The following is a 25349-nucleotide window of genomic DNA, read 5'->3' on the forward strand; positions in this document are numbered from 1 at the left end:
AGTGTCGTGGGGGACCACAGCCTGCCCAGAGTCCTTTGGGGCCCTCGGATTCTGATTTAAACCATCACGAAGCACAGAAGATGGGGTGCCCCCCATCCCCCACCACAGCCAAGGGCCGGGGGGCCGCAGAGTGTGGGTTTCTGCCACCTGTGTCTCCCTGGTGCCCTCCGGCCCTCGAAGCCACAGCCACTCTGTCTCCGCAGGCTGCCCCCCGGATTACGTGCCCCCAGAAATCTTCCATTTCCACACGCGGTCAGACGTGCGGCTCTACGGCATGATCTACAAGCCCCACGCTGTGCAGCCTGGGAAGAAGCACCCCACGGTCCTCTTTGTGTACGGAGGCCCCCAGGTTGGTGTCAGCCCTGCCGCCCACAGCCCCCCTCCTTCGTGCCAGGACTCAGGTGCCAGCCAGGCCAGAAGGAGGGTTCGTGTGAGGGGCCGCAGCCCCACTGACCACACAGGGTCCTTGGGGGCCCTCGCTCCCCTGCCTCTGGGCGTCTGTGCACCCCACCTTCTCCCGTAGCTCCCTTCCCTTTTCACCTGCTGGTGCTCCCTTGTCCCTCTGGGAACCCCCCCCAGTCCCCAGGTGTCTGTCTGGCCCACCTGCCCCGCAGTGACCCACTGTCACCCCTGGTCACATACTTGGGGACAGAGGTGACCATGGACCCTGGGCCCTGTTCTCTGAGAAGGGGACGAGACAGGTCCAGGCAGGCAGACTGGCATTTGGGTCTGTGTGAGATGGTGGTTCCTCAGCTGGGGGTGTGCTGTCCCCCAGGGAACATTTGGGGATCCCCAGGGACAGGTGTAGTCATCAGAGCTATGGTGGGGGCCTGGGACGGTCCGTGCCCCGCAGTAGGCGACACGGCCCCCCCCAGGCCAAGGGCTGATAAGGCAGCAAACATCAGTAGTGCCAAAGTGAGAGACTGTTTTACGTCAAGTTAGCCTGAGAACAGCATCGGGGTTTGTCTGTTTTTGGAGAAAGCTACAGATAGAGGGGAGGCAGAACGGGGCTGAAAAAAATCAGGGACTGAGCCCAGGGAAGGGCTGGGGAAGGGGTCCGTCTTGAGCGCAGGCTCGGTGGAGGGGCCCCCACCTGGGCTTCTACTCCCCTGTGGCTAGAAGCTTTCTGGGGCCGTCCACAGCCTTCACAGCAAAGCGTGGCAGCCCTGATGAGGCTGTGAGACCCCAGCCCCGGCCCCGTGCCCTCTGGCCCATGCAGCCCTTCCTGCCTGGCTTGTCACCCTGGAGTCCTTGCCACTCACCCTAAAGCTCCACGGCCCCTGCCCGCTCTCCCCTCCCAGGTGCAGCTGGTGAATAACTCCTTCAAAGGAATCAAGTATTTGCGGCTCAACACGCTGGCGTCCCTGGGCTACGCCGTGGTTGTGATCGATGGCAGGGGCTCGTGTCAGCGAGGGCTTCGGTTCGAAGGGGCCCTGAAAAACCAAATGGTAACATGTCTTCACAGTTTCTCGGGGCCTTCCCTGTGTGGTGAGGGGAGCCCTGGGGCCCGGGGACAGCTCTGGAACACCTCCTCGGGGCAGTCCCAGCCAGGATGCCAGGATTAGTTGGGAAGCCTTTTGGAACCAAGGAGAATGTCCACTCTGATGCTGTGCTTTGAGCCGCACCCCATGGGGAGACAGAGACGCACCCGTCCCGGTGCCTGAGGCCCAGATGAGCCAAACATAGCAGTGTAGGCCCCGTCAGCAGGAAGTCCCAGTGGCTGGACCAGCCGGGGACTGGTGGATATAGAAGTGGTGGTGATGGTGGTGATGGTGGTGGTGGCGGTGATGGTGATGGTGATGATGATGATAATGGTGATGGTGGTGATGGTGATGATGATGGTGATGATGATGATATGGTGGTGGTGGCGGTGATGGTGATGATGGTGATGGTGGTGATGATGGTGATGATGATGGTGATGATGATGATATGGTGATGGTGGTGGTGATGATGATGGTCATGGTGGTGATGATGGTGATGATGATGGTGATGATGATGATATGGTGATGGTGGTGGTGATGATGATGGTGGTGGTGAGGATGGAGATGGTGGTGGGGGTGATGAGAAGACGGTGGGCATGATGGGAATGATGGTGTGAGGAAAATGGAGACAGTAGCGTTGAGGGGAATGGTGGTGATGGTGGTGAGGATGGAGACGATGGTGGTGTCGGTGGCGGAGGCGAGGAGGGTGGGGCCGCCGGTGCTCACGGTGGGAATACTGGGGATTGTGATGGAGACAGCGGTGATGGTGGGAACGACGGTGGGGGCGGGGGTGAGGATGGAGACAGTGGTGGAGGGTGGTGACAGCGGTGAGGATGGCGGTCATGGTGATGAGGATGACGACGGTGATGACAGCCGCTGTCCGTCTAGCCTTAGCATGTCCAAGGCCTCCGAGTGCAGGACGGTCACCACCTCGTTTCCTCCTCGCGCCCACTGCAAAGTGGTCCTATTCGCGTTGACGTCCTAGCTTTGGGATGAGGAAACTGAGGCCCAGAAGGGGAGATGGGACCCTCTCCGGGTCAGCCAGGAGGTGGCAGGGCAGGACTGAAGCCGGGCCCCTCTGACCCCCGCCCCATCCCCGAGAGCAGGCTGGAACAGGGTCTGGAGAAAGGAGTAGCTTCTGGAGCTGCTGCTGGTCCACACGGGCCAGAGGTGGGACAGCAGGGCACACACCCGGAAGGAGGCCTCTGAGAGGTGCCCGGCCTCGTCCCCCAGGGCCAGGTGGAGATCGAGGACCAGGTGGAGGGCTTGCAGTTTGTGGCCGAGAAGTACGGCTTCATCGACCTGAGCCGAGTTGCCATCCACGGGTGGTCGTACGGAGGCTTCCTCTCGCTCATGGGGCTGATCCATAAGCCCCAAGTGTTCAAGGTGGGTCCCGCCCCGTCCCCCTCCTGGTTGCGGGCACCCGCCTGTGCCCCCTCGGAGCCCGCCCCCCCGGAGAGGCGTCTCGGCAGGGGCCTTGCCACGTGGCTGTTTCTCCCCGCAGCAGCCCCATGGGGCCGAGCCCCCCTCCTCATTGCCCGCCACTGCTGACCCCAGGATGGCGTCCGGCTGCACAAAACCCCGCCAGCAGCTCTCTGTGGGAGGCTGAGCCCGGGACCCCGGCCTCGGATGGGCAGAGGTGGGGCACGGTGTGAAGAGCGTCGGGGGAGGGGCCCAGGCCGGCAGCACTGTCCGGGCACCGCGGGGCGGCGATGAGGAGGAGGAGGCAGGAAGGCAGTGGGACCAGGGAGGGGCCGATCCCGGCCTGAGCGCACTCGTTCAGCTCACCCGCACTCCCTCGGCAACGCACGATCCGCGGGGGACGCACAGTCTGAGGGCCCCTCCCCGCCAGCCCCCCGTGTGCATGCCCACTCCTCACGTCCTTCGGGGGAGGCCCCGGGACCGCCGGCAGGCGAGCGAGGGCTCCTGAGACCTGACCCGTGTGTGTGTCTCTCTCTCTCTCCTCTCCTGTCCTCTCCCTCTGCTTCTCTCTCTGTCTCTGGCTCCCTGACCCCGCTCTGTCCACTGTGGCCCTCAGGTGGCCATCGCAGGCGCCCCGGTCACGGTGTGGATGGCCTACGACACAGGCTACACCGAGCGCTACATGGACGTCCCGGAGAACAACCAGCTGGGCTACGAGGCGGGTTCTGTAGCTCTGCACGTGGAGAAGCTGCCCAACGAGTAAGGCCCCCACCGCCCCAGCCTGGCGGGCGCCAAGGCCCCCATTCCTCCTGCCGCCCCTCTCTGGCCCCTGCCCTTGCTGGGGCAGACCGGCCGCGGCGTCTCCCACATCCTAGCTGTTCTCTGGCGGGCCCTAGGCCTCCCTCTCTGCGGCCGCCTCACACCCCCGTGAGCCCTCCCCGTGTCACTGCTGCTCACGGAAGCAGGCTGGCGCCCAGGGTGCCCTGGGAGGGAGGAGGCTCGGGCCTGCCCTCAGAATGATGGAAAGAAGGGTCTAGAGTCGTGCTGCTTTGCACACGCAGGCCTCCCTCACTCCCCAAGCACGGGGCGAGCTGTGGGGCTGTTGCCTGGTCTTGAACCAGATCGGCCTGTTTTGTGGACTTTGACATGCAGTGGCTCGGGACACGGGTCCCCATGGTCATCTGGGGCCGTGGGACTGGCTGAGGCATATACCATGTCATGCTTCGCCATCGGCCTCTTTCTCTGAAGGGAAGCATGGTATTGCCGCCGTCTGGTGTGGCTCCGTCTGGTGAACCACTTCCCTGGGCCCCTGCCCTCCGTGCTGGGCTCTCCGTGCAGGCCGGCGCCGCCTGGGCCCCTCTCCCCCTCTCCCAGTGAGGCCGCTTTCCGTGGGCTGGAGTGCGGCCCAGGCTCTCCGGAGACGCCTGGGGACAGCTGAGCTCGAAAACCCAGAGCTCTGGGCCTGTGCCGTCCAGTCCGGGAGCCAGGAGCCCCCATGTGCCCCCGGAATGTCAGTTCACGTGGGTTCACAGCCACTGACAGAGTAACTCCCAATGGGACAGACGCGGACTGTCTGGTTGGCAGGGGGTCGGGGGAGACCGCTAAGGTCGGGGGTCTCTGCTGGAGCTGAATAGACCTGCTGCTCCCCAACATTGTGAATCCACTAAATGCCCCGGAAGCATTCAGTTGGACATGAGGGAGTTTGAAGTTTTGTAGATTTCCCCTCAATAAATTATGTTTAAAAATCAAACTTGTTCGGGCGCCTGGCTGGCTCAGTCGGTTAAGTGTCCGACTCTTGATTTCAGCTCAGGTCAAGATCCCCAGGCTCGGGAGGTCTCGGAGAGCCCACTCGGGGCTCGCTCTCCCTCTCCCTCCGCCCCTCCCCGTCCTCGCTGGGAAAAAAAAAATCTAATTTTTTTAAATGACAGGCTCTTGGCCACACCTGCCACATTTTCAGTGCTCAGTAGCTGCATGTGGTGATGATGGTGGTGAATGCAATGGGTAGGGCAGGTCTAGAACATTCCATCGCCCTGCAGTGCTGTGGGGCGGCACTGTTCTAGAAACCTTCCCACGCCGCTCTGCTCCTTGCCTGGAAGGAAGTGGGGGGGTCTTCAGCCCTGCTTGCCACACCCCCAGCTTTGAGGCTTTCAGTTCTGCCCACCACGCGCTGCAGAGCTGCGGTCCCGCCTGCTGCTAGGGCTGGGCGCGAGCAAAGGGCCCTGCCTCAGACCCTCACCCAGCCTTGTCTTCCAGGCCCAACCGCCTGCTCATCCTGCACGGCTTCCTGGATGAGAACGTGCACTTTTTCCACACGAACTTCCTCGTCTCCCAGCTGATCCGGGCCGGAAAACCTTACCAGCTCCAGGTAGGTGGCGCCTCTCCAGGAGCCCGCAGGTGGGGAGGGGCGGCGTCACCTGCCGCTGCGCCGCCCCCCAAGGCAGGGCTCCCCCCCCATGTCCCCACATGTAGTCAGCGATCATGTACTGGTCACTGGTGGTGCCTCAACGCCGGGCACACTGAGGGGACAGGCCAGCGCCTGCCCCGCTCCCAGCTCAGTCTGGTGGAGGAAGGTCAGTGTTACAGAAATTAGCCGACACCATTTTACCTTAACCTGAGAAATTTGCCTGGAAGGAACGGTACAGAGCACTGAGAGCATCTCAGGGTCACTGGGATCAGAGAGGAGCTCCCCAAGGAGGCGACCTTGAAGGACGCTGGAGAGTAGGGGGTACCCAGCTCAGCCCAGGGAAGGGAGGTCCGGGGTTCAACACCTGGCACGGCAAAGTGTCGGAGGCCTCCCCTGGGGCTGGAGACCAGGGTGGATGGAGGAAGCAGAACGGAGTTGGGGGCCAAGGCAAGGGGATGGCCAGGACACAGCGTGGGGGGGGGGGTTGGGCAAGGGGCGGGGCTTCCACCATAGGGGAAGGTCTTGTCCATGAGACATGGGACCTTGGGAGACAGCCGAGGTTGGAGTGAGGGGCGGGGCTTCTGCAGTAGCTGGGTGGGGCTGGTCCGTGAGACGCGGGGACCTTGGTGGCTCCCTTGTAGCCCTCTCCAGACAGAGGCCCATGAGACCCACTGGGATGTGAGCCATATTCAGTCGCCCTGGCAGGAAAGGGGCTGGCCAAGCAGGAGAGGTGAGAGGGGCAGATTTTATCACCTGCGCCAGGGCCAGTGTGTCTGCCTCTCAGAAGCCTCCCACACTGCCCTCAGGGGAGTGCGATGTTGCGGTTTGACAGATGGAGAAACTGTGGGTTCTCTTGGGAGAGCATTTAGCACGCAGGGTGGAACAGGAGTCCTGTGCCCCTGCCTCCCTGTGAGGAGCTGGAGGTGACATGAGACACTCCGCTGAGGCCGGAGCAGGGCAGCGGGTGAGGGAGGTAGGGCAGACCCCAAACCAACCCCCTTTGGTCCCAGGTACCCTGGAACAGACGTCTGGGAGGCTGATGGTCCCGGGTCCTCCTGGTTCCCACATCACCTTTGTTGTAGACCAGGCCCTGGCCTGAGGGTTGAGAGCACAGCAGGAAACCACACAGAGCCTCTCCCTTTCCTCACAGCCAGAAGGAGGAAGAAGTAACCAGGCAGCCAGACCCAGGGTGGTGTGAAGGGTCTCTGTCCCAGGCAGTGCTGGTGCCTGAGTTCGGGAGGCGTGAAGCTCGGGAGGCTGGACCCAGCGGGACCCAGGAGACTGGGTCTTGATGCCAGACTGGCAAGTCCTTGCAGAGGTCTGAGCTGGGGGCAGTATGATCAGATTTGTACTTCCTCTAGGGATGGATTAAAGGAGGCAAGGGAGGAGGAAGAGAGGCCTCTGGGCCCTTGGCTGTATTCCAGAGTAGCGAACTGGAACAGTGGCTGTGGGCCTGGAGGGGAAGGAATGGTTTGGTTCACAAACCCATCTTGCTGGCAGGGAGAGGTGAGGAACGGGCTCCCTGGCCCTGGTACCAGCCAGTCCCACCCAGCTTGAGACAAGGGTCAGAGGCAAGATCTAAAAAGTTCCTGTCACTGTCACCCACCATCACTGAGCCTGGACATTGGCTCAGCCAGGTCTCGGGGACTGGGTGATTCCTTGGGGGTGGCCCTTGGCATCAAGTCCTGGGCTCCCCTCTGGGGACGGTGCCCCCTCAGGTGGTGAGGGAGGACCCAGGAAACAGTTGGCAGAGCCTGGGGCGGAGGGCCTGCCATGGGAGGTGGGGCACGGCAGGTGCGGTCCTCCCTCGGCCTTTGGGTCCAATGCAGGTGGCTCCAAAGAACAGCACCAAGGGTCTCAAAGACTTGATGCCCCCCCCCACTCCCCGCTGAGGTGGGTTCACTGTACCTCCCCAGGTCGGGGACAGCTCCTAGCCTGGGGCAGAGAGGTGGGCTCCTGGATGCACCATTCCTAATATGCCCGGGCTCTGTGTTCCGGGGACTAGCTTGGCCAGCCAAGAGGTCCACAGTCTTCATCCGGTTTTCCAGGCTGGTGGCTGTGGTCGGGGAGGTTGTCACTTGCCCAGAGTGCACAGCAAGCGAGTTGGGGGAAGCAGGGGCAGAGGGAGTATGGAACCCAGGTCCATCAGTCCAGGGTGCCTGCTCTTTCCACAGCCCCCCCAGGAGCCGCCCTGAGCTGGGGACTGGTGGGGGGCAGGGGCAGGATGCCCCGCAGCGATCGCCTGGGGCAGGGTCCCTCTGTGTCACCAGCCCTGCCTTCTCTGTCCACCCAGATCTACCCCAACGAGAGACACAGCATTCGCTGCCCTGAGTCCGGCGAGCACTACGAAGTCACACTGCTGCACTTTCTACAGGAACACCTCTGAGCCCTCGCCGCCGGCCGCACATTCAGAGCACAATGGCTTTGCCGCTGCCGCCACCCGGGAGCCAGCGGGAGGGCCCCAGTGGCCCCCGCAGCCCCGCCCCCCGGCGCGGCGCCCCTCCCACCGCCCCCGCAGCCCCGCCCCCCAAACCCAGCCTCCGCCTTCGCTGCCCCCACGCCTCTTCTTTTTGTAACGCTCCTGGGTTTTTCGCCTGCTGCTTCTCGGCTGTCAGGATGGAGAGACGAGCCCCGCATCCAAGAAGCACTTCCTCAGGCCATCCTCCTCCCCTCTATGTCGTCCGGGAGCTGGAGCCTCAACTCCACCGCGAACCCCGGGGGGGCGGGGACCCCGAGGACACTGGGCGGGGCCGGGCCTCCTCCCCGCCCGGCAGCGGCCGCACAGAAGCATGCGTTCGCCTTTCCTTCCAGACCCGCCCCGTCCGAGTGTGTTTTGTTGGGGGGTGGGGGGCGTTTTTTGATGATTATTTAAAAGACAAAGCAAAGGGGGCCTAAACCTGCCGTGGGGTCCGCCGCCGGCCCAGAGTCCCAGCCAGCCGCCGGCACCTGTGGGGGCGGGGGCGACCCTTCTTCCAAGTGCGGCGGGGGGCCGTGCGCAGCGGGCCGCAGCCGCCCGCCTGCCCCTGAGCGTTCAGCGGGCTTTGAAGCGCCAGTCCCGCCCGATCCCGGGGCTCGGCCTTGGCAGTGGACCCTTCCCCGCCTCAGGGTTATCCTTACTCCTGCCTCTTCCTCCCTGCCAAGCGTTCTGCGGGGCGGGCGAAAAGAAAAACAGAAAAGAAGCAAAAACAACACACACACAAAAAAACCCACCTGAAACGAACCACCTCTACATATTATGGAAAGAAAATATTTTTGTCGATTCTTATTCTTTTATAATTATGCGCGTAAGAAGTGGACTCAGTAAACGATTCCAGATGGACACGCCGAGGCCTGCCTGAGGTTCCTTCCAAGCCTGGGGCTGGGACTGGGGGTTCCTCCCACCCGCGGGGTCCTGGGAGGCGCCAGGTCCCGGAGATGGCCTGCCCCTCATCAGAGGGTGCCAGGGAGGACCGTTCTGGGATGCAGCCCCGCTCTGTCCCCCTAGGGACCCAGCCCGGGATGTCCTGGGCAGGCGGTCCAGCCCACAGGCTTCCTCCTAACAGCTCCAGCCATGGTGCACAGCCTTCTGGCCCGTTACCCGGCCCCGGATGCCTTCACTTACCTAGTATCTGACCAGAGGCTCAGGAGGGCAGGCCATTCCCGTCTGTCCCAGCAGCCAAGACCTAGGGAGAGCTGAGGCCGGCTGCACACTGGTAACCTGAGTTCCCAACAGCAGGATGGCCTCTCCTGGCACCTTCACCCTCCCCGGACTTGGAGAAGTCCTGCTTTTATTTTTAATGGCGTAACAAGTTAAAGCGTAGCACAAAAGGATACACAGAGAAAAGACGCCTTCCCTCCAGAGAGGCGATCACCTCCAGGTCTCTATTATTAACACCCGAATTCTCTTCCTCCCTCTGAATGTGCCGGAATTTATTTTACCAGGCACATGTTAAGGGATAATCAGTTATTCTGGGCTTTTCTGTTTAAATCAGGGGTCAGTGGACTTACTCTGCAAAAGGCCAGAGAGTAAATATTTTAGGCCTTGTGGGCCAGACAGCCTGGGGTACAACTACTCAACTCTGCCCTCCTAGTTCAAAAGCAGCCTCCAATGATCTGTAAAGGAGTGTTTGGCTGGTGCCAATAAAACTATTTACAAAACCAGGCAGCAGATCAGATCTAACCCACAGGCTGTTATTGATCAACCCCCAGTATAGGTGATACTGTAACAAATAGTCTTGCACATGTTTTGGGCATATGTTTGAGTTCATAGGGTAAATTCCTAGAATTATCAAAAGGCATACTCTTTAGTTTGACAGAGTACTGCCAGATTGCCTTCCAAAGAGAACACCTCAATGTAAACCACTCCAAGAAGGGTGAAGTGTGCCTCTTCCCCACTCCTTCGCCAGTAGTACCTGCTATCAGATATTTTTATCTTCACAGATCTTAGGAGTGAAACATGGTATCTCGCTGTAATCTGAACTCACCTTTCTTTTATGTGTGGGGATGTTTTCATGTTTTGAGACACTTGTTGACTAGCAATCATTGCTATAGATCAATAGATCGTTTGATCTATTGGATTCATTGATTTGTGGACTCTCTTTACATATATGAAGGAAATCAGTCCCTTGTCATCCATATTGGAGACAACAATGTCAATCTCAATGTGTTTTATGGGTAGGGAGCTCAGCCAATGAAATGTTTAAAATCCCAGTCCTTTAACCCTTTTTTTTTTTTTTTTTTTTTTTGTTCAGAGAGAGTGAGCACAGGCAGACAGAGTGGCAGGCAGAGGCAGAGGGAGAAGCAGGCTTCCTGCTGAGCAAGGAGCCCGATGTGGGACTCGATCCCAGGACGCTGGGATCATGACCTGAGCCAAAGGCAACTGCTTAACCAATTGAGCCACTCGGGCGTCCCTAAAATCCCAGTCCTGAGAATAAGATGCCTTTCTCTTAAACCTCTGTGCAACAAAGTGGAGGAGGGGACTGGTCACAAATCACAGAAGGACAGAAACCTGTGGCAAAGGGCACTGGGCTTGCTTCAGGAGCCTTGGCAGCTGGAAACCTGCATTTGTCTCCAAGCAGGAACTCTTCCTGAGAACCTTCTACTTCTGCCTCACTCAGTCGGCATTCAGATTGCCATGAAACAGCACCTGTTGGCATAGCTTCAGTCATTCACCTTCCTACCTGACAAGAGGTCTGGAAAAGGAAGTGGGGCGCCAACAGGAAGGAGGATGGATAATGGGCAGCTACAAAAGGACAAGTGTCCTTTGGCAGGAGGTCAAGGTCTCAGAGGTGGCAGGTAGAGACATTTGATTCTTCCAGACTGTTTTGTGGGCCACTTTTCTCCTCCACTGGTGGGGGAATCTGATCCGTCAGTGGCGGGGGGGGGGGGGTCCCAGCACTGTTTGAGGCTGCTTGTGCATATGCTTTCCTATTGGAAAAGCTCATCTCTTCCATAATTGGCAAGAACCCATATGTGATGGACATAAAAGCCTGTGTCATATTGGATGCAGAGACTTCCCAGTTTGGCCTTTGTCTGCCAACATGTTTATGGTATTTCAGCACAAACAAACAAAAACTGTGGACATGTAGGAGGTTGCAGAACAGTAAAGAGTCCCACGGACCCTTCACGCAGCTTACATCTTACATCTTACCTAAGCACAGTACGTTGTCAATATCAGGAAACCAACATGAGTGCAGTGCAATTAACTAGATTCCATACCTTATATGGATTTTACCAGCATTTGCATGTGCTCACTGGTGACTGTGTGTCTGTTCCTTTTTGTCACCTGTATAGATTCCTGTCACCAACACCACAGTCATAATATAGAACCGTTTATTCTCAAGAAAGGAGTTCCTCCGTGCAATCCTGTTATATCCACACCTATGCCGCTTATGGTGCCCTGAATACAGAGAGAGAGAGATGTCCATGGATATTTGTGTCCCCGAATGGTTTCCTTAAGGACTGCTAGTTTTCATGTCATGATTAAAAAGCAGGGTCTTTGGAATAATGGTTTGTGGTTTTTGTTTGTTGTTGCAGTTGTATTTTTTTTACTTTTAATCTCTCCATTGTGATTTTTTTTCCCTTTGAGGCAAAAAAGGAAAAACAAAAGAGGTTTGGGCTCAGTCTTTCTGAAAAGAAAACATGCACACACAGCCCTCCCTATCTTCAGTGGGAGACTCAAACAGCTCACAACTGAAGTATCTTGTTAGTAACAGCTCTTGGCCATTAACTGAATCCTTCAGAGTGATGGACTGAAGGTCAAACACAGCAGGTGAGGTAATGGGAAAGACATCCAACAGGACCATGCTGTGTGAAACACAGAATAAGACTGTCATCATCCAGTTTATGGAGCCATTTTCTAATGGGTCCAGAGCAGGCAGTTGCAAGGAGAAAGAAATTTCTTAATGTGAGCAGATAGGCCAATTTAGGACAGGCTGCCCATACCCGAAGGACATCAGTATTGGAATTAGTGTTAGCTGCGGAGCCGTTAGCCTGCTGGAAGACCCTCCAGACCTCCCTGAAACTGACCTTCATTCTGTGTCTGAGGGAGTTAAAGGGATTTGAGAACCTGAAAGGTTTTTTGATAGAGCCATGCTTAGGGGTTACCTCTGCTAATTTCTTTCTGGATTCTATCTTTTCAAGTCAAGAAGGACGAGGAAAGGGGCACCTGGGTGGCTCAGTGGGTTAAACCTCTGCCGTCAGCTCAGGTCATGATCTCAGGGTCCTGGGATTGAGCCCCGCATCGGGCTCTCTGCTCAGCAGGGAGCTTGCTTTAGCCTCTCTCTCTGCCTGCCTCTCTGCCTACTTGTGATCTCTCTCTGTGTGTCAAATAAATAAATAAATCTTTTAAAAAAAACAAAACAAAACGAAGGACTAAGAAAACAAGCTTAATTCCAGACACTACAGACCTCATCATTCTTGTATTCTTGAAAATTTAAGCAATTTGTGACAAAAAAGTTATGTGTCTGGGCAGGAGGGAGCTTGTATTAAGAATTCTTATTTTTAGAAATTTCACCTGCATTTCCTCAGCTAATTTTCCTGACAACCCCCAATGTACGGATTATTTTCTTTTTAATTTATTTTGAAACAATTTTAGGCTCACAGAAAAGCTGCAGAAATAGTGCGGAGCTCCTGGAGACCCTTCACCCAGCCTCCCCTAATGGTCACATCACCACATAACCATGGTGCAATCAGGTTAAGGATAATAGATAATAGGATTGTATTGATGCTAATTTTCTGGCTAGAAAATTAGCATCAATACAATCCTATTTTCTACTACATAGAGGCCATTTTTCTGGTCCAGGATTGTTGCGGACTGAACACGTCCATCCAAAATACGTATGTTGAAAGCTAACACCCAATGTGATGGCATGGAGAGGTGGGGCCTTTGGGAGGGGTTAGCTCATGAGGGTGGACCCCCACGAATGGGATGAGTGCCTTCATGGGAGAGGCCCTAGAGGGCTTCCCATCCCTTCCACCCCGTGAGGACAGTGGAAAGAGGAGCATAGGGATGCCTATAAACACCATGCCTGCTAGATACTCGCCTTGATCTTGAGCTCCCAGCTTCCAGAACTATGAGAAATTAGACCTGTGTTTGTTTGCCCGGTCTGCTGTACTTTTGTTACAACAGACTGAACTCAGACAAGGACCCTATCCAGGATCCCATACTGTGTTTTCTTGTCTTGGTCTCTTCACTCTGTGATGGTACCTCAAGCGTCTTTCATGATGTTTTCGAAGAGTACTGCCCTGTTATCTTGCGGGATGTCCCTCAGCTTGGGATCCTGTAGGATATTTGCTTATAATTAGATTGAAGTCATTCATGCACTTGGGGCAGGAAGTCTAGAGCTGCAGCTGAAAATGTCTTTTCAGTTGTTGAAGTCTCATTGGTGACACTGGGTTAAAGATGGTGTCTTCATTATAAAATGGCTATTTTTCCATTTATAACTAATAAGCATCTTGGGGAGAAATACTTTGAGCCTATAGAAAAATCCTGTTTTTCATCATCCTTTCCCCCACCAGCTGTTAGATCTGTTAACCTTAAAAAAATAAAACTGCCAGTTAGTTTACCAGTAAAAATAGGTTTATTCAGGAATAGTAAGGAATTGCAACCCACGACCAGCGAGCTACAGCGAAAACAGGAGGCAAATCTGCAGAACAAAAGAAACGACTACTCTTAAACGGAAGAAAGAGCAAGTGGGGAGCGGCTATTATAATCAAAAATCCCCTGCCCTCAGTGCCAGGAGTGGTGACTTCTTATTGGCTGGGCTGGGCGGGGCTGGGCTGTGGCTGCCTATCATTGGCTGTGCTGTGGCCGTCTCTTATTGGCTGTACTGTCACTATCTCTCATTGGCTAGGCTGTGGCTGTCTTTCATTGGCTGGGCTCTGGTTGTGTTTCATTAGCAGTGCTGTGATTCTCTTTCATTGGCTGCCTCTAATTGGCTGGGCTGTGGCTGTCTCTCATTGGCTGGGTTGTTGCCAGGGCAGGGGAAAATTCCCTTCCTCCTGCAAGGGCCGTAAGGTAGTGGTTAACATACTATGGACTTGCAAGGGGCTGGCCTTCCTGTTGGATCTGTAACGGACTCACAGGGTGCAGAGCCTTCCCTGCCGGCCTCTCCACTCCATCCTAAACGAGGGTTCCTCTAATTTTCAGATCCACCCAGGGATCTTGGGGGTAACAACTGAGGTCATCGTCCATTTCCCTCATTCCAGATGGAACTTACTACATTTACTAAGTGGAAGAGCTGTGGGCTCAGTCTGCAGCACGGTTGGTCTCCAGGCCCACTCTCCCCAGGGTCTCCTCCCAGAAGTCCAAGCCCCGCCCCAACATGGCAGGCCCGGTCCGGGGGGGGGGGGAGGCGGGGCGCGCCAGGTCACGTGGCTGCGACGCCGCCGACGTGGCCTCGAGCGGATGCCCCACGTGTCCCTCGCGGCGTCCCGTCGCCGCCCCAGCCCTGCGGACCCGATCCCAAGATGGCGGCGCCCAGCGAAAGGAGGAACGGCGGAGGCGCGAGCTTGTGGGCTGCGTTGCTGCTGGCGGCCGCTGCGTTGAGGCCGGCGGAGGCGGTGTCCGAGCCCACGACGGTAGCGTTTGACGTGCGGCCCGGCGGCGTCGTGCACTCCTTTTCCCAGAACGTCGGCCCGGGGGTACGTAGCGCTGCCGCCCCGGGGGCTTGAGCGGTGGCGCCCGTGGGGGCGGGTCCTGAGAAGGGGACCCGGACGTTCGGGGGGCGGAGACTGACTTGAGAAGGGGGTCTGGAGGGCGCGGTCACCACTGTGGCGCGTCTGAGCTTAGAGGAGCCGGGAGTCCTGGAGTGCGGGGACTCGGAGGGGGTGGGTCCCCAGCGTCTGTGCCTGTTTCCTCTCCCATGCCCAGCGTGCCCAGGCAGCCCTCGCTCCCAGACCAGGCGATCCCCCGGCCACTGGAGGGCTGAGCCGCCCCCGAGGTGGGGAGAGAGGAGGCCGAGGGGCAGTTCGCCTCCAGGCTCTGCCGAAGGTCAGCCCCGCTGCAGCTCTGACGAGGGAGGAAGTGGACGGACGTTGCTCTTTTTCTCCATTGCACGAGGCCCTCCCTCTCTTTCAGTGAGGGGTGAGGCAAGACCTCATCTGGAGGTCTGCAGGCCTGGGTCTAGCCCCCCCTCCCCCTAGCTTGTTGGAGAAGTCCTTCCCCTCCCACCTCCGCGTTCCCTGTCTGTAAGGGATGCCCACTGATGCTGTTCATTGAGTACTTCCTTATAGCCAGATACTGTGCCAAGTGTTTGATTTGCTAGGACCATTTCACGGTTGAGGGAAACAGGCTCAGAAAAGCTTTCCCTTGTCTGATGCCCACAACAGGGCAGAGATGGGTTTTCTGGTGTCCACAACCTGCTTCCAAAGTCCATGTGTCTAGATGGGTGGGTGCTTGGAGGGTGTAGGACCTCCCCCTACCCCTTTTCCTGTTCTTCATCCCCCAGAAGCCACCTGAGTTGTTTGTCCTGACTCAGGAGCACCCGAACAGAGGGGCAGGTAGGGGAGTTCTATGTCGGTAGACACTGGGAGGACTTGTGGGGCGGGCCTCCTGGGACATCAGCCAGGAATCTTGCGCTGCCTCCTTTCGCTTAGTGCAGATGCTTAAAAGACGGATTGTCTTGACTTTGGATCTCAGAAGGGCATCCTGCATCATAAGCACTAAGGATCACCTCCTAACAAGCTTTTCTCCACCTTCCATTTTCCAGGACAAATACACTTGTGCGTTCACCTACGCTTCTCAAGGAGGGACCAACGAGGTGAGTTGTTCAAAATTCCACGTGCTTTTGTACGGCAGTATCCACTGTCACGGAGAGATGCTCTCCAAGAAGCAGTGGGATTGGGTCATACCTTAATTAACTTACACTCATTGAACTATGCTTGTCTCACCAATAAAGGTAATGCTCAAGGTAACAAGTGATGGCAGATCACCCCTGTAATTCCAGAGTGAACAAGTGTCTGGGTAGAAATAGGCCTGGGAGATATGGACAAGCCATGCCCATGAGCCTCTCTTAGGAGTATTTTATTTGCCTTCTGTGCTGCGTGACAAATCATGACAGACTTAGCAACTTAAAACAACACCCATTTATTATCTCATAATTCTGGAGGTCAGAAGCCACGGTCAGCTCAGCTGGGTGCTTCATAAAGCCCAAATCAAGTTGTCAGCCGGCGGGGTCTTATCTACAGGCTCGTTCAAGCTGTTGGTAGAATTTAGTTCCTTGCCATGTAGGACTGAGGTCCCCATTTCTTGGTGGCTGTTTTCTCCAGCAGCTGGCAGCCGAGAAATAGTAAGAGATCTGAAGCATAAGAAGAAAGTGACTCACCATGGCTGGCTGTGAGGGGAGCGCAGGGCCAGGAGGGCAGGTGGCTCTTAGGAGCTGAGGGCAGCCCCTGGCAGGCGGCATAACAGCAGTTTTACCTCTGCAGGAACTCAATTCCAGCATAAGCACATGAGTTTGAAGAGGACTCTGAGCCTCAGTCAGGGGTACAGTCTGCTGGTACCGTGAGTCCAGTCCGGGGAGGCTCTGAGCAGAGGGCCCGCCGTGGCCACCCTTTGCCTCGGGGACGGAGAGCTGAGCAGTGGGGAGTGCAGTCAAGCTGTTAAATTTGTGGTCATTTATCACCCAGGGTAGTGACTTGAATAACCCCCCACCCCAAATATACATTCACATCCTAATTCCTGGAACCTATGGATGTAACTTTAATTAGAAAAAAATATTTGCACAGTAAATTCAGGATTTTGCAATGAAGAGATCATCCTGGTTTAAACAGGGGGGCCTAGATCCAACGGCAGCTTCTCTGACAAGAGACACTCAGGGGAGATTTGATAGAAGAGAAGACACACAGGAAAAGGCCGTGTGAAGACGGAGGCGCAGCCACAAGCCAGGGGACACCTGGAGCCACCAAAAACTGGAAGAGGCAGAAAGGATCCTGCCCCAGGGCCCTCAGAGGGAGCCTAGCCTGGGGACACCTTGATTTGAACTTCCGGCCTCCAGAACCGGCAGAGAAGAAATGGTAGTGGTTGTAAGGTGGTGAGGTTGGCGTGCAGCAGTGGCCGCAGCCACAGACTAGCAGTGACGTGCTGTCAGAAGGCACCCCGAGAATAAAGTGTTGGCCTGGAGTGCTGTCTGCATGCCGCTGCTTGGTCTTGTCGGGCCGGAGAGCCGCAGGTGTTCGGGAAGACACAGACTTTCTGCTCAATGTCGTTGGAAAGAATAAAAGAAAAATGAAAAGGAAGAACTCAGCATCACTATAAAAATCAGTAAAAACTATCTTCTCTTTTTTTTGGAGATTTTGTCCATTTCTTAGAGAGAGAGCACGAGCGGGGTTAGGAGGCAGAGGGAGAAGCAGGTTCCCCCTTGAGCAGGGAGCCCGATGCGGGGCTCAGTCCCAGGACCCTGGGATCAGGACCTGATCTGAAGGCAGATGCTTAACTGACTGAGCCACCCAGGCGCCCCTCCATCGTTCTGTCCCTAATTGTTCTTTCCTCCCCGGCAACCAGATTTTAGGAAGTACTGTCGTTCTGGAACAGTGTGCAGCGCTGTGTCAGCTGACAGTGCAGAGTTGGAGAGATGGGGGCTGCTTGGGAGCCGCTCTTGTGCGCATCACTCGCGGCAGGCCGGTTCGCAGCCCCTCTCTCCTTCCCCTCGGGACAGCATGTTGAAATGGGCAGGGGCGGCTCTGTCCCCCCACAGCACCGCTAACGTCTGGGATTCAGGGCCAGGTCACTCTCTGAGGGAGCTTTCCCAGGCACCGGGGCCTCGAGCAGCCTCCCCAGCCCCCAGCCCTGACTTCCAGAAACATGTCCAGACATTGCCCAGTGTTCCGTGAAGGACAGAATTCCCCCTCGTTGGAACCCATTGGGCAAGAGCGACTTCTGGTGCTCCGGATAGGTCTTGTTTGTAAGTAAATGATTCCCGGTGACGTTATGTTAACAAAATGCAGCAAACAAGCGGTGACCCCCGGCCACCAGGCTTCCTGCAATCGTCCGCCCCTTCCCACCTCACCTCCAGGCCTCACTGCTTCTCCAGATGGTCTTCTCCACTGTGGGATGAAGCCAAGTGGTGGAATGTTCCTCCTCATCGTGAGCCAAAACCCATCAGACCCAAAGCAGTGGCTCTCCCGTGGCGTCTGTGCGGTGCTAAGCCACACACGCACATCCCGTTTCTCCCTCTCCACCGCTCCAGGAGGCCGCGGTGCTCTGGTGTTACCCCGTTTCACAGAGACCCAGGCTCCCCCAGCTGGGAAGTGACCGAGGTCCCTGGGGAACAGACCCCATCCACTGCTCTGTGCTCCTGACCCAGGGTCACCAGCAGCTTGGAAGAGATCAAGTGTGTGGACCCCTGCCCTGCCTCCTCCGACTGAACTTAAATTCTTAGATGTGGACAGCCCGCTGCCGCGTCGGGTGAGCGAGCCAAGTTCACACACACTGGCCGGGGCCGCCGCAGACCGGAGCCCTGTCCTGGAGTAGCGGTTGGCTCACAAACTATACTTCAGCAGTCGGCTGGAATTCGTTTTGGAAGACGGGGTACATCCCGCAGGAAATCAGCTCTACGCAGAGCAGACGTGTCGTGGCTCAGACTTGTCCCAGCTGCAGGCCATCTAGAGCGGTGACAGGACCACAGGGAGCCGAGCGCCTGGGCAGGTGGTGCTGCATGAGCCGGAGGGGTGGCTCTTTGGTGGCTGTCCTGCGGCCGCCTCCCAAGTGAATGGCGGCCAGATTCTCAGCAAAGGTGCAGGCATGGTTAGATGTTCTGTAGCTTTCGCGGGACACCGCGGAGGGCCCCGGGGGCGTTCCTGCAGAGGCCTCATCAGAGAGAGGAAGCCCCAGCGTCTGGTTGGTGCCCGGGAGGACCCGTGGCCGGGCTGGGGGTGTGCAGGGGCGCCGGGTGCACGGAGCGTGGAGCTAGGGCCTCTGAGGGAGCACAGCCCGCGCCTGCTCCTTCGGTGATGGTTGACTTCGGCAGGGGGTCACCTGGGAGGCCAGGGCTGTGCTGGCAGGTGACAGAAGGCACAGGATGTCTAGCCGGGGAGCTTGGCTGTGTTTGGTGGGGACACAAACAGGCCATCTCTTACAGAGTTCAACGTGCGCTCACTATAGAACCCCGCACTCCCACTGTGAGCTCTCTGCCCTCCAGGAATGAAAACTTACCCACGCAAAACCCTGTACACGACCCTTCACAGCAGCAGGATTCACGGTGGCCCACAGGCGGAAACAACCGTGGTGTCCGTCCGTGGGTGAACGGAGGCACACCATCTGTCTACCACGCATGGGAGTGTCACTGCTGTATACAGGGGCGCGGCACCCACACACTGCCCTGGGGACAGACCCTGAGCCCACGTGTGTGACATGTCCAGAACAGGCCCATCCACGAATGGGAAGGGGACTCAGGTGGGCGGGGAAGGGATAGAGCTTCTTTCTGGGGTGATGGAATGTTCTAGATCATGGGGATGGTTGCAGATCTCTGCACATGCTAGAAAACGCAGAATCGTTCACCATACGAGGGTGAATTGTGTAGCGTGTCCATATTTCTCAGTCGAGCTATTGAATAAAGGACCTGTGGACACGGCCGGTGGTGTGGAAGATTCTCCACTGTCCCACGCTAAGTGAAACCACGCCAGACTGCGCACTGCCCAGTTCGGCTGGGGACGGTCTTGCAGAGGCACAACTCTGAGATGGGGCCAGCAGTTACCAAGGATTTGTGGGAGTGAGTTAACTGCAGAGGGAAGGGGCGGGGACCCAGGGACACAGATCTGGTCTGTCTTCATTAATGGTGGATACAGAGCTGGAAGCATTTGTCGGAGCTTCTAGAACTGTCACCAAAAGGGGTGCATTTCTCCATATGTCGTTTATATCTTAATAAAAACTAATCACAACCGCCAATTAAGTGTCATCTGTCATCCCCGGCCACTCCTGGGCTGACTTCCCCAGGGGCTCAGGCTGTCCCCGGAACACACACTCGCAGGAATGACTCCACGCCCAAACCCGAGCCTCACCATCTGCGCACCGCGCCCTGCAGCCCCGAGACGGCGGCGAGGCTCACGGAACCGGGAGGCCGCTCAGAGGGATGTCGACCCTCTTGCTAAGAAACTCTGGGTTTTAAATTTGTTTGCATTTGTAATTTTTTAACCAGTGTTTCAACATTTGTCTCTTCTTCAAGAGCTTTTTCAGAGCCGTGGAAAACCTCTCGGATCTATTTCATTGCATTAAACCGTTTCCAGGGGCACCTGGGTGGCTCAGTGGGTTAAAGCCTCTGCCTTTGACTCAGGTCAGGATCCCAGGGTCCTGGGATCGAGCCCCACATCGGGCTCTCCGCTCCTGGGGAGCCTGCTTTCTCCTCTCTCTCTCTGCCTGCCTCTCTGCCTAGTTGTGATCTCTGTCTCTCAAATAAATAAATAAATAAAATATTTAAAAACCATTTGCAGGTGCTCACAGGCTTTTGAGCCACAGACAGGTGTTTTTAGATAGGAGGGAGAAAAATCGCCACGTCCGTAGGTGTGGCCGGCAGCCGTCCCTTTGCCGAGCCAGAGTCCCTGGTTCCCGTTTCCCTGCTGTGGGCAGACGGCATCTGGGGGACTGTTTATTCCAGTCATGATGAACCTAAAAATGGTCTGTTTTGTTCGCGAAGAAACTGATGTTGCACCAGGAGTACCAGTATCTTAGTACTCCAGGCAGGGGACCGCAAACTCCCATTTTACTAGCAAAACATACAGGCGCCTTCGGCACCCCAGAGCCCACAGGGACTGCCCGTGTCCACCCGCCAGGTTTGCAGGCGCCATGAAAATCCGAAAAAGCTGGTAGTGGTATGTTTGAGAGTCATTTAAAAATTCGAATTTTCAGGGACGCTGGGGTTGCTCAGTCAGCTGAGTGTCTGACTCTTAATCTTTCTTGATTTTTTTTAAAAAAGCTAACACTTTCACACCCTTCCAAAAGAAGATCACGTAGAAAGCTTCCTGGTGCCCCAAGTCACCGGGTCCCACCCGGTGAGCACTGCAGTCTCGTGTCTGCTCCGAGGACTTGGTCCCGATCCAGCAAGCATGGATATAGGGTCTCCTTTTACTTTAGGGTTTGTTTTTTTTGATAGGCTTTATTTTTTAGAGCCGTTTTAGGTTCATAGCAAAAGTGAGCCCAAGGCACAGATTTGTGCCTCCGGCTCCCCCCCCACCGATGGCCTCCCCGGTCATTGATGGCTGCCACTGAGAATGGGACGCTTGTGACCGTTGCTGAGCCCACCCCGGCCCGTAGCTGACAGTCCGGCTCAGTGCTCAGTGCTGCATCTCCTGTGGGTGTGGACAGGCGCCTGAGGACACGTGCCCACCCCTGTGGTCTCGCCCGGAGGCGTCCGCCTGCCCCCGAGCCAGGCGGCAGCCGGGAGGCCCAGGGAAGGTTGGCTGCCTTTGCAGAACTGGAGGGCGTCCTGGACTGACCTGTGTCTTTCCTCTCTCCCCAGAAGTGGCAGATGAGCCTGGGGACCAGTGAGGACCACCAGCACTTCACCTGCACCATCTGGAGGTGAGCCTGGGGCCCTTGTGGGGGGTGTATGTCTGTCTCCCCTGCAGGAGGCGCCTCTCTGGGGCTGCAGAGCGTGGGTGCCTGCGGTGACTCTAGGTGCGGGAGCTGTCACCCCTGCGGGGCGTGGACTGGGGGCAGTGGTCACCCACGTGCAGGCAGGAGAGGCGTGGTGACCCTGCTGGGGACGGCCCCCCAGGGAAGCTCGTGGACACGGGGCCCGGGGGGGGGGGAGGCTGGGGCCAGGCTTCCCCACACCGTCCCCCTCTGTCTCCCTGCCCTGTGCTACGACATGAGTGAGCGGTGGCCCTGAGAAGGGACAGCGGGAACGGGGTGCTCAGGCCTGTGGGGGCGGGTGCCGGAGAGGCATAACATCCTGGCCCTGCCCCCCGGGTCTCTGGGGCCTGGATCCGGTTCTGCCCGCGATGCTTGTAGGGCTGGTGCAGTGCATGAATGCCGGGGGACTCACAGACGTCCGCGCCCTAGCCCTGCCCCCTGGGGGTCGGCAGAGGGGCGCAGATCCCATGGAGGGCCGGGGCAGAACACCCGTGTTCGAGTTCTGCTTGCGGGTAGCACCCCACAGTCCCCTGCCTGCTGCTGTCTGAAGCAGGAGCTTCTAGGCGGTGCTGGAGACGGTCTCACCCACTCTGTGGACCGGCCCCTGTTGGCAGCAGGCAGAGGAGTTCTCCGGGGCCATCCTGATGATGGCGCGTGGGCACCGGCGCCGAGCCACAGAGGCCTGTGGATACGCTCGGCCCCAGAAGATAACTGGGAGTTAACTGGGCCCCCTGACTGGGGGGCCGCCCGCTTGGCGAGAGGACCTGCTGAACGGGCTGTTGTTCCAGCTTCACACGGCAGCGGAGCAGGCCTGGCGCAGCTGCTGGGGCGTGGAGGGTGCGGGAGGCTCCCCGGACCTCCCCCGCCTCCCTGCTGACGCGCCCCCAGCAGGACTCTCCTGGCCCCCGCACCGCTGCCCCTCACCCCATCCCTGTCCGCGGCGACGCGGGGCTCTACCCTGTGGCCCCCTCGCTGCCCGCATCCCCCCTTGCAGCTCCTCTCTGCTCTGGCCATGCTGACCTGGTTGTTCTAGAAATGCCCCCGTTTGCACCCGCCGGGACCCCTGCCCTCTGCTCGCTCCCTCCTCTGCCCAGTTAACTCCTGTGCTGCTTGTTGCCCGGGATGTCGCCACGCCCTGGTTCCTGGCGCTCGATGAAAAAGCGCTTGTTCTGTCGTAAAACAGCTCGGACCCAGAAGGAGAACCAGACTTGTCAGTAAATGAGCCAAAAGAATGTTCTAGTAAACAGGAACGAAGAGATGATGTTGAGGAGGCCGGGGCTGACCCCCTTGCCTGCCCTTCCTTTGCAGGCCCCAGGGCAAGTCCTACTTATACTTCACACAGTTCAGGGCAGAGGTGCGGGGCGCGGAGATCGAGTACGGCATGGCCTATGTGAGTACCGCGCGGGGCCGCGGCCCGGGGCGTCCCGCCGGGGCTGCGGGGCAGTGCGGGGACAGGCACGGGCCGTGAGGTGTGGGACACCACGCAGACCCCCGGGCCCGGACGTGCCAGGGACGGGGCGCGGGGCCCAGAGTGGGACCCTGCTGACCCCTAGAGACCCTCTGCGGGAACCGGCCGCCTGGCCCCTCTCCTAGCACCCCTCCCCCGCCATCTCCTGCCAGTGCCCCTGCTGGCGCGGCCCCGGAGATGCCAGCAGGGAGGGGCCCAGACCCTTGAGGGGACAGCAAGGTCAGGAGCACCCGAGGCAGGGGCAGCCTGCTTGCCCATGTGGGGAGGGCCTGGTGCGCCGCGGCTCCGGTGCCTTGTGGTTGGTGGCACACGGGGCGCACGGAGCGGGCCGCTCTCAGCTGTCCCACCGCGGAGCGCTGCTCGCTGCACCCCCGAGCTCCCGCGGGCCGGGAAACTCACTGAGCCCAGAGAAAGAGAGAAAGAGTCTGATTTGTGCAGTTGCAGTGGGGAGGCTGTGCCACTTCCGGGTTTGCCTCTGTTCACCGAAGGGGAAAGTACCTTCCTCCGATCGGCAGCAAAGGCACAAGTTTGAAGCCGCTTGACCATCTCTTAAGCGGACTAACTGCCGCCCCTGCAGGCTTCTCTCACGTGCTTAAGAGAGCGGTGCCCGCCGCCCTGCAGTCAGAGCGTCAGAGCCCCGCGCTAGCGCTTTAGCCCGCACTGCCCTCGGGAGCGGGAGGAGCCGGAGGAGCGGCCTGCCTTCCCGGTGGGGACGCTTCCGTTTGCTCTTTCAGTCGAAGGCTGCATTTGAGCGAGAAAGCGACGTCCCCCTGAAAAGCGAGGAATTTGAAGTGACCAAGACGGCAGGTACGTAAGGTGGTTTGTGGAGATGGAGCCCGGGTTCAGGCACAGAAGGGGGGGCAGCACCCCCATCAGAGGAACAGGTGACGGCCCAGTGTCTGCACCCCGTTTCTGTAAAGGGCTCTGCGGAGACCACTCAACCCGGGTGAGCGGAGCCATGAGCCACAGGGCACCGAACGGGCATGGCTGCGTCCTAATAAAACTCGACTTAAGAACACGGAAATGTGAATTACAGATCACAAAACACCATTTTCCTTTGATTTCGGCTGACACTACGTAAACGTAAAAACCAGCCTTAGCTCATGGGACAGGCCGAGCCCTACTTGGGGCCTGAAAATCTACTGGGGCCTTTGAGGACGTTCAGTGAGATTGCTGCGCAGAAGGGGACCCCTGCGACATCCCCACAACCTGTCCTGGGTTCTGTGACTAGGAACAGCTTCGATGCCTGGGCAGTGGGGTTAGGAACCCCTAAGGTCTGGCGGGGGGGCCCCTGGGTGTCCTGAGCTGTGTTCAGCCCTCGGGGGCAGATGCTGAGCAGAAAGAGGGGAGGGAAGCTCCGGAGTTGGGGCTCCGTGCGTGAGAACACGGGGGTGAGCGATGATGACGAAGGACGCGGGAGTAGAACCGTGTCGTAGGGAGCCCTGAGTGTCCCGAGGGACACCAGAGGTGAGGAGAAGGATCCTTACGGTTGTGGGGATCACCAGACATGGGAGTGGCGGGGGGCGCGGAGAGTGGGGCTTTCAGAGGAGGGGCCTTGGGTCTGGAAGGAGCCCTGCCCCACCTGCAGGTCCTGGAGGGTGTGGGCCAGTTCCGGGTAGAGGTCCAGGACAGGAGACGGGGCGGCCAGCAGAACGTTGACCTCTGGGTGCACAGCAGAAGGGCAGGGCTGAGCCACTGGGGACGAGCCGGTGGAGGCCACAGTCCCAGGTCCTGCTTGAAAGGCACCACTGGGCCTTAGACAAGTTCACCAGTGCCAGCGGGAGGTGACGCAGCCCGCCCCCGACCCCCATCCATCCTGGCTGTGGCAGAAATGACCATGGCTCTTCCCACCCTGAATGTTCCTGAGGCCTCCTGCTGCCCTCAGGACTAGCCCACCAGCCTCTCTCTCCTTTCTTTGGTTCCTCACCCATAAGACTTTCAGGGCTGGGGGCCTTTCCATGTCGAGTTCACTTCCGGGGGCTGTGCTCCTACCCCGCCCAGGATGCAAAGTGTCTGGAGTGGTGGGGCCCAACCACGTGCTTCTCTTGCAGTGTCCCACAGGCCCGGGGCGTTCAAGGCCGAGCTGTCCAAGCTGGTGATTGTGGCCAAGGCATCCCGCAGTGAGCTGTGACCAGGAGCCCCATCGGGGGGGCGGCTTTTCCTCGTTTCTGCTGAAGGAGCTGGGCTCTGGGAGAGCTGGCGCATTACTGGTTCTCTAGGGGGGCTGTTGGGTGATGTCCTCTGAACATGGAGCGGGGGTCTGGGACCCTCTGCCCGTCTTTCTTATCAAAAAAGGCACTGGGGAACGTGAAGGGGTCCCCCGGGGAATCGCGGCTTTCCGGAAGCCGGTGCGGGTCTCTCCATGGGTCAGGCCGGGCTCTGGATCACTCCCAGGGACAGCGATCCAGCTGCCCTGAGCCCGAACCAGCTGTTTTCTTACAGTTTTCCCAGGGGACCTTCTTCCAGGCTAACTGGGGAGAAATGAAATGTTCTTCATATTTAAATAAATCAGATGGTTGAAAAGCA

At 57.9% G+C, this 25349-nt stretch overlaps 2 protein-coding genes across 12 annotated transcripts in view; both read left to right on the forward strand.

Annotated features, from left to right (window-relative positions):
- The window catches only part of DPP9 (dipeptidyl peptidase 9), a 38979-nt gene extending 30483 nt beyond the window's left edge, over positions 1–8496 (forward strand). For 5 of the 11 annotated variants that reach the window (XM_082735281.1, XM_082735283.1, XM_082735282.1 and 2 more), the window contains 6 exons: positions 204–349; positions 1302–1448; positions 2715–2867; positions 3520–3662; positions 5157–5268; positions 7601–8496. In XM_082735281.1, coding sequence (XP_082591407.1) covers positions 204–349; positions 1302–1448; positions 2715–2867; positions 3520–3662; positions 5157–5268; positions 7601–7693 — 794 coding nt within the window. In that variant the 3' untranslated portion in view covers positions 7694–8496. Of the gene's footprint in view, positions 1–203; positions 350–1301; positions 1449–2714; positions 2868–2985; positions 3121–3519; positions 3663–5156; positions 5269–7600 lie in introns of all 11 variants that reach the window. The other 6 variants (XR_014312943.1, XR_014312945.1, XR_014312946.1 and 3 more) reach the window with 2 other exon arrangements.
- Positions 8497–14165: 5669 nt separating this feature from the next.
- On the forward strand, positions 14166–25349 carry MYDGF (myeloid derived growth factor). The gene is made up of 6 exons (XM_082735443.1): positions 14166–14430; positions 15498–15548; positions 21240–21301; positions 22664–22745; positions 23558–23630; positions 24875–25349. Exons 1-6 carry the CDS (start codon positions 14257–14259, stop codon positions 24952–24954), a joined length of 522 nt encoding a protein of 173 aa, XP_082591569.1. The 5' UTR covers positions 14166–14256; the 3' UTR covers positions 24955–25349.

Source organism: Mustela nivalis (assembly GCF_964662115.1).
Source record: "Mustela nivalis genome assembly, chromosome: 1".
Taxonomy (NCBI): domain Eukaryota; kingdom Metazoa; phylum Chordata; class Mammalia; order Carnivora; family Mustelidae; genus Mustela; species Mustela nivalis.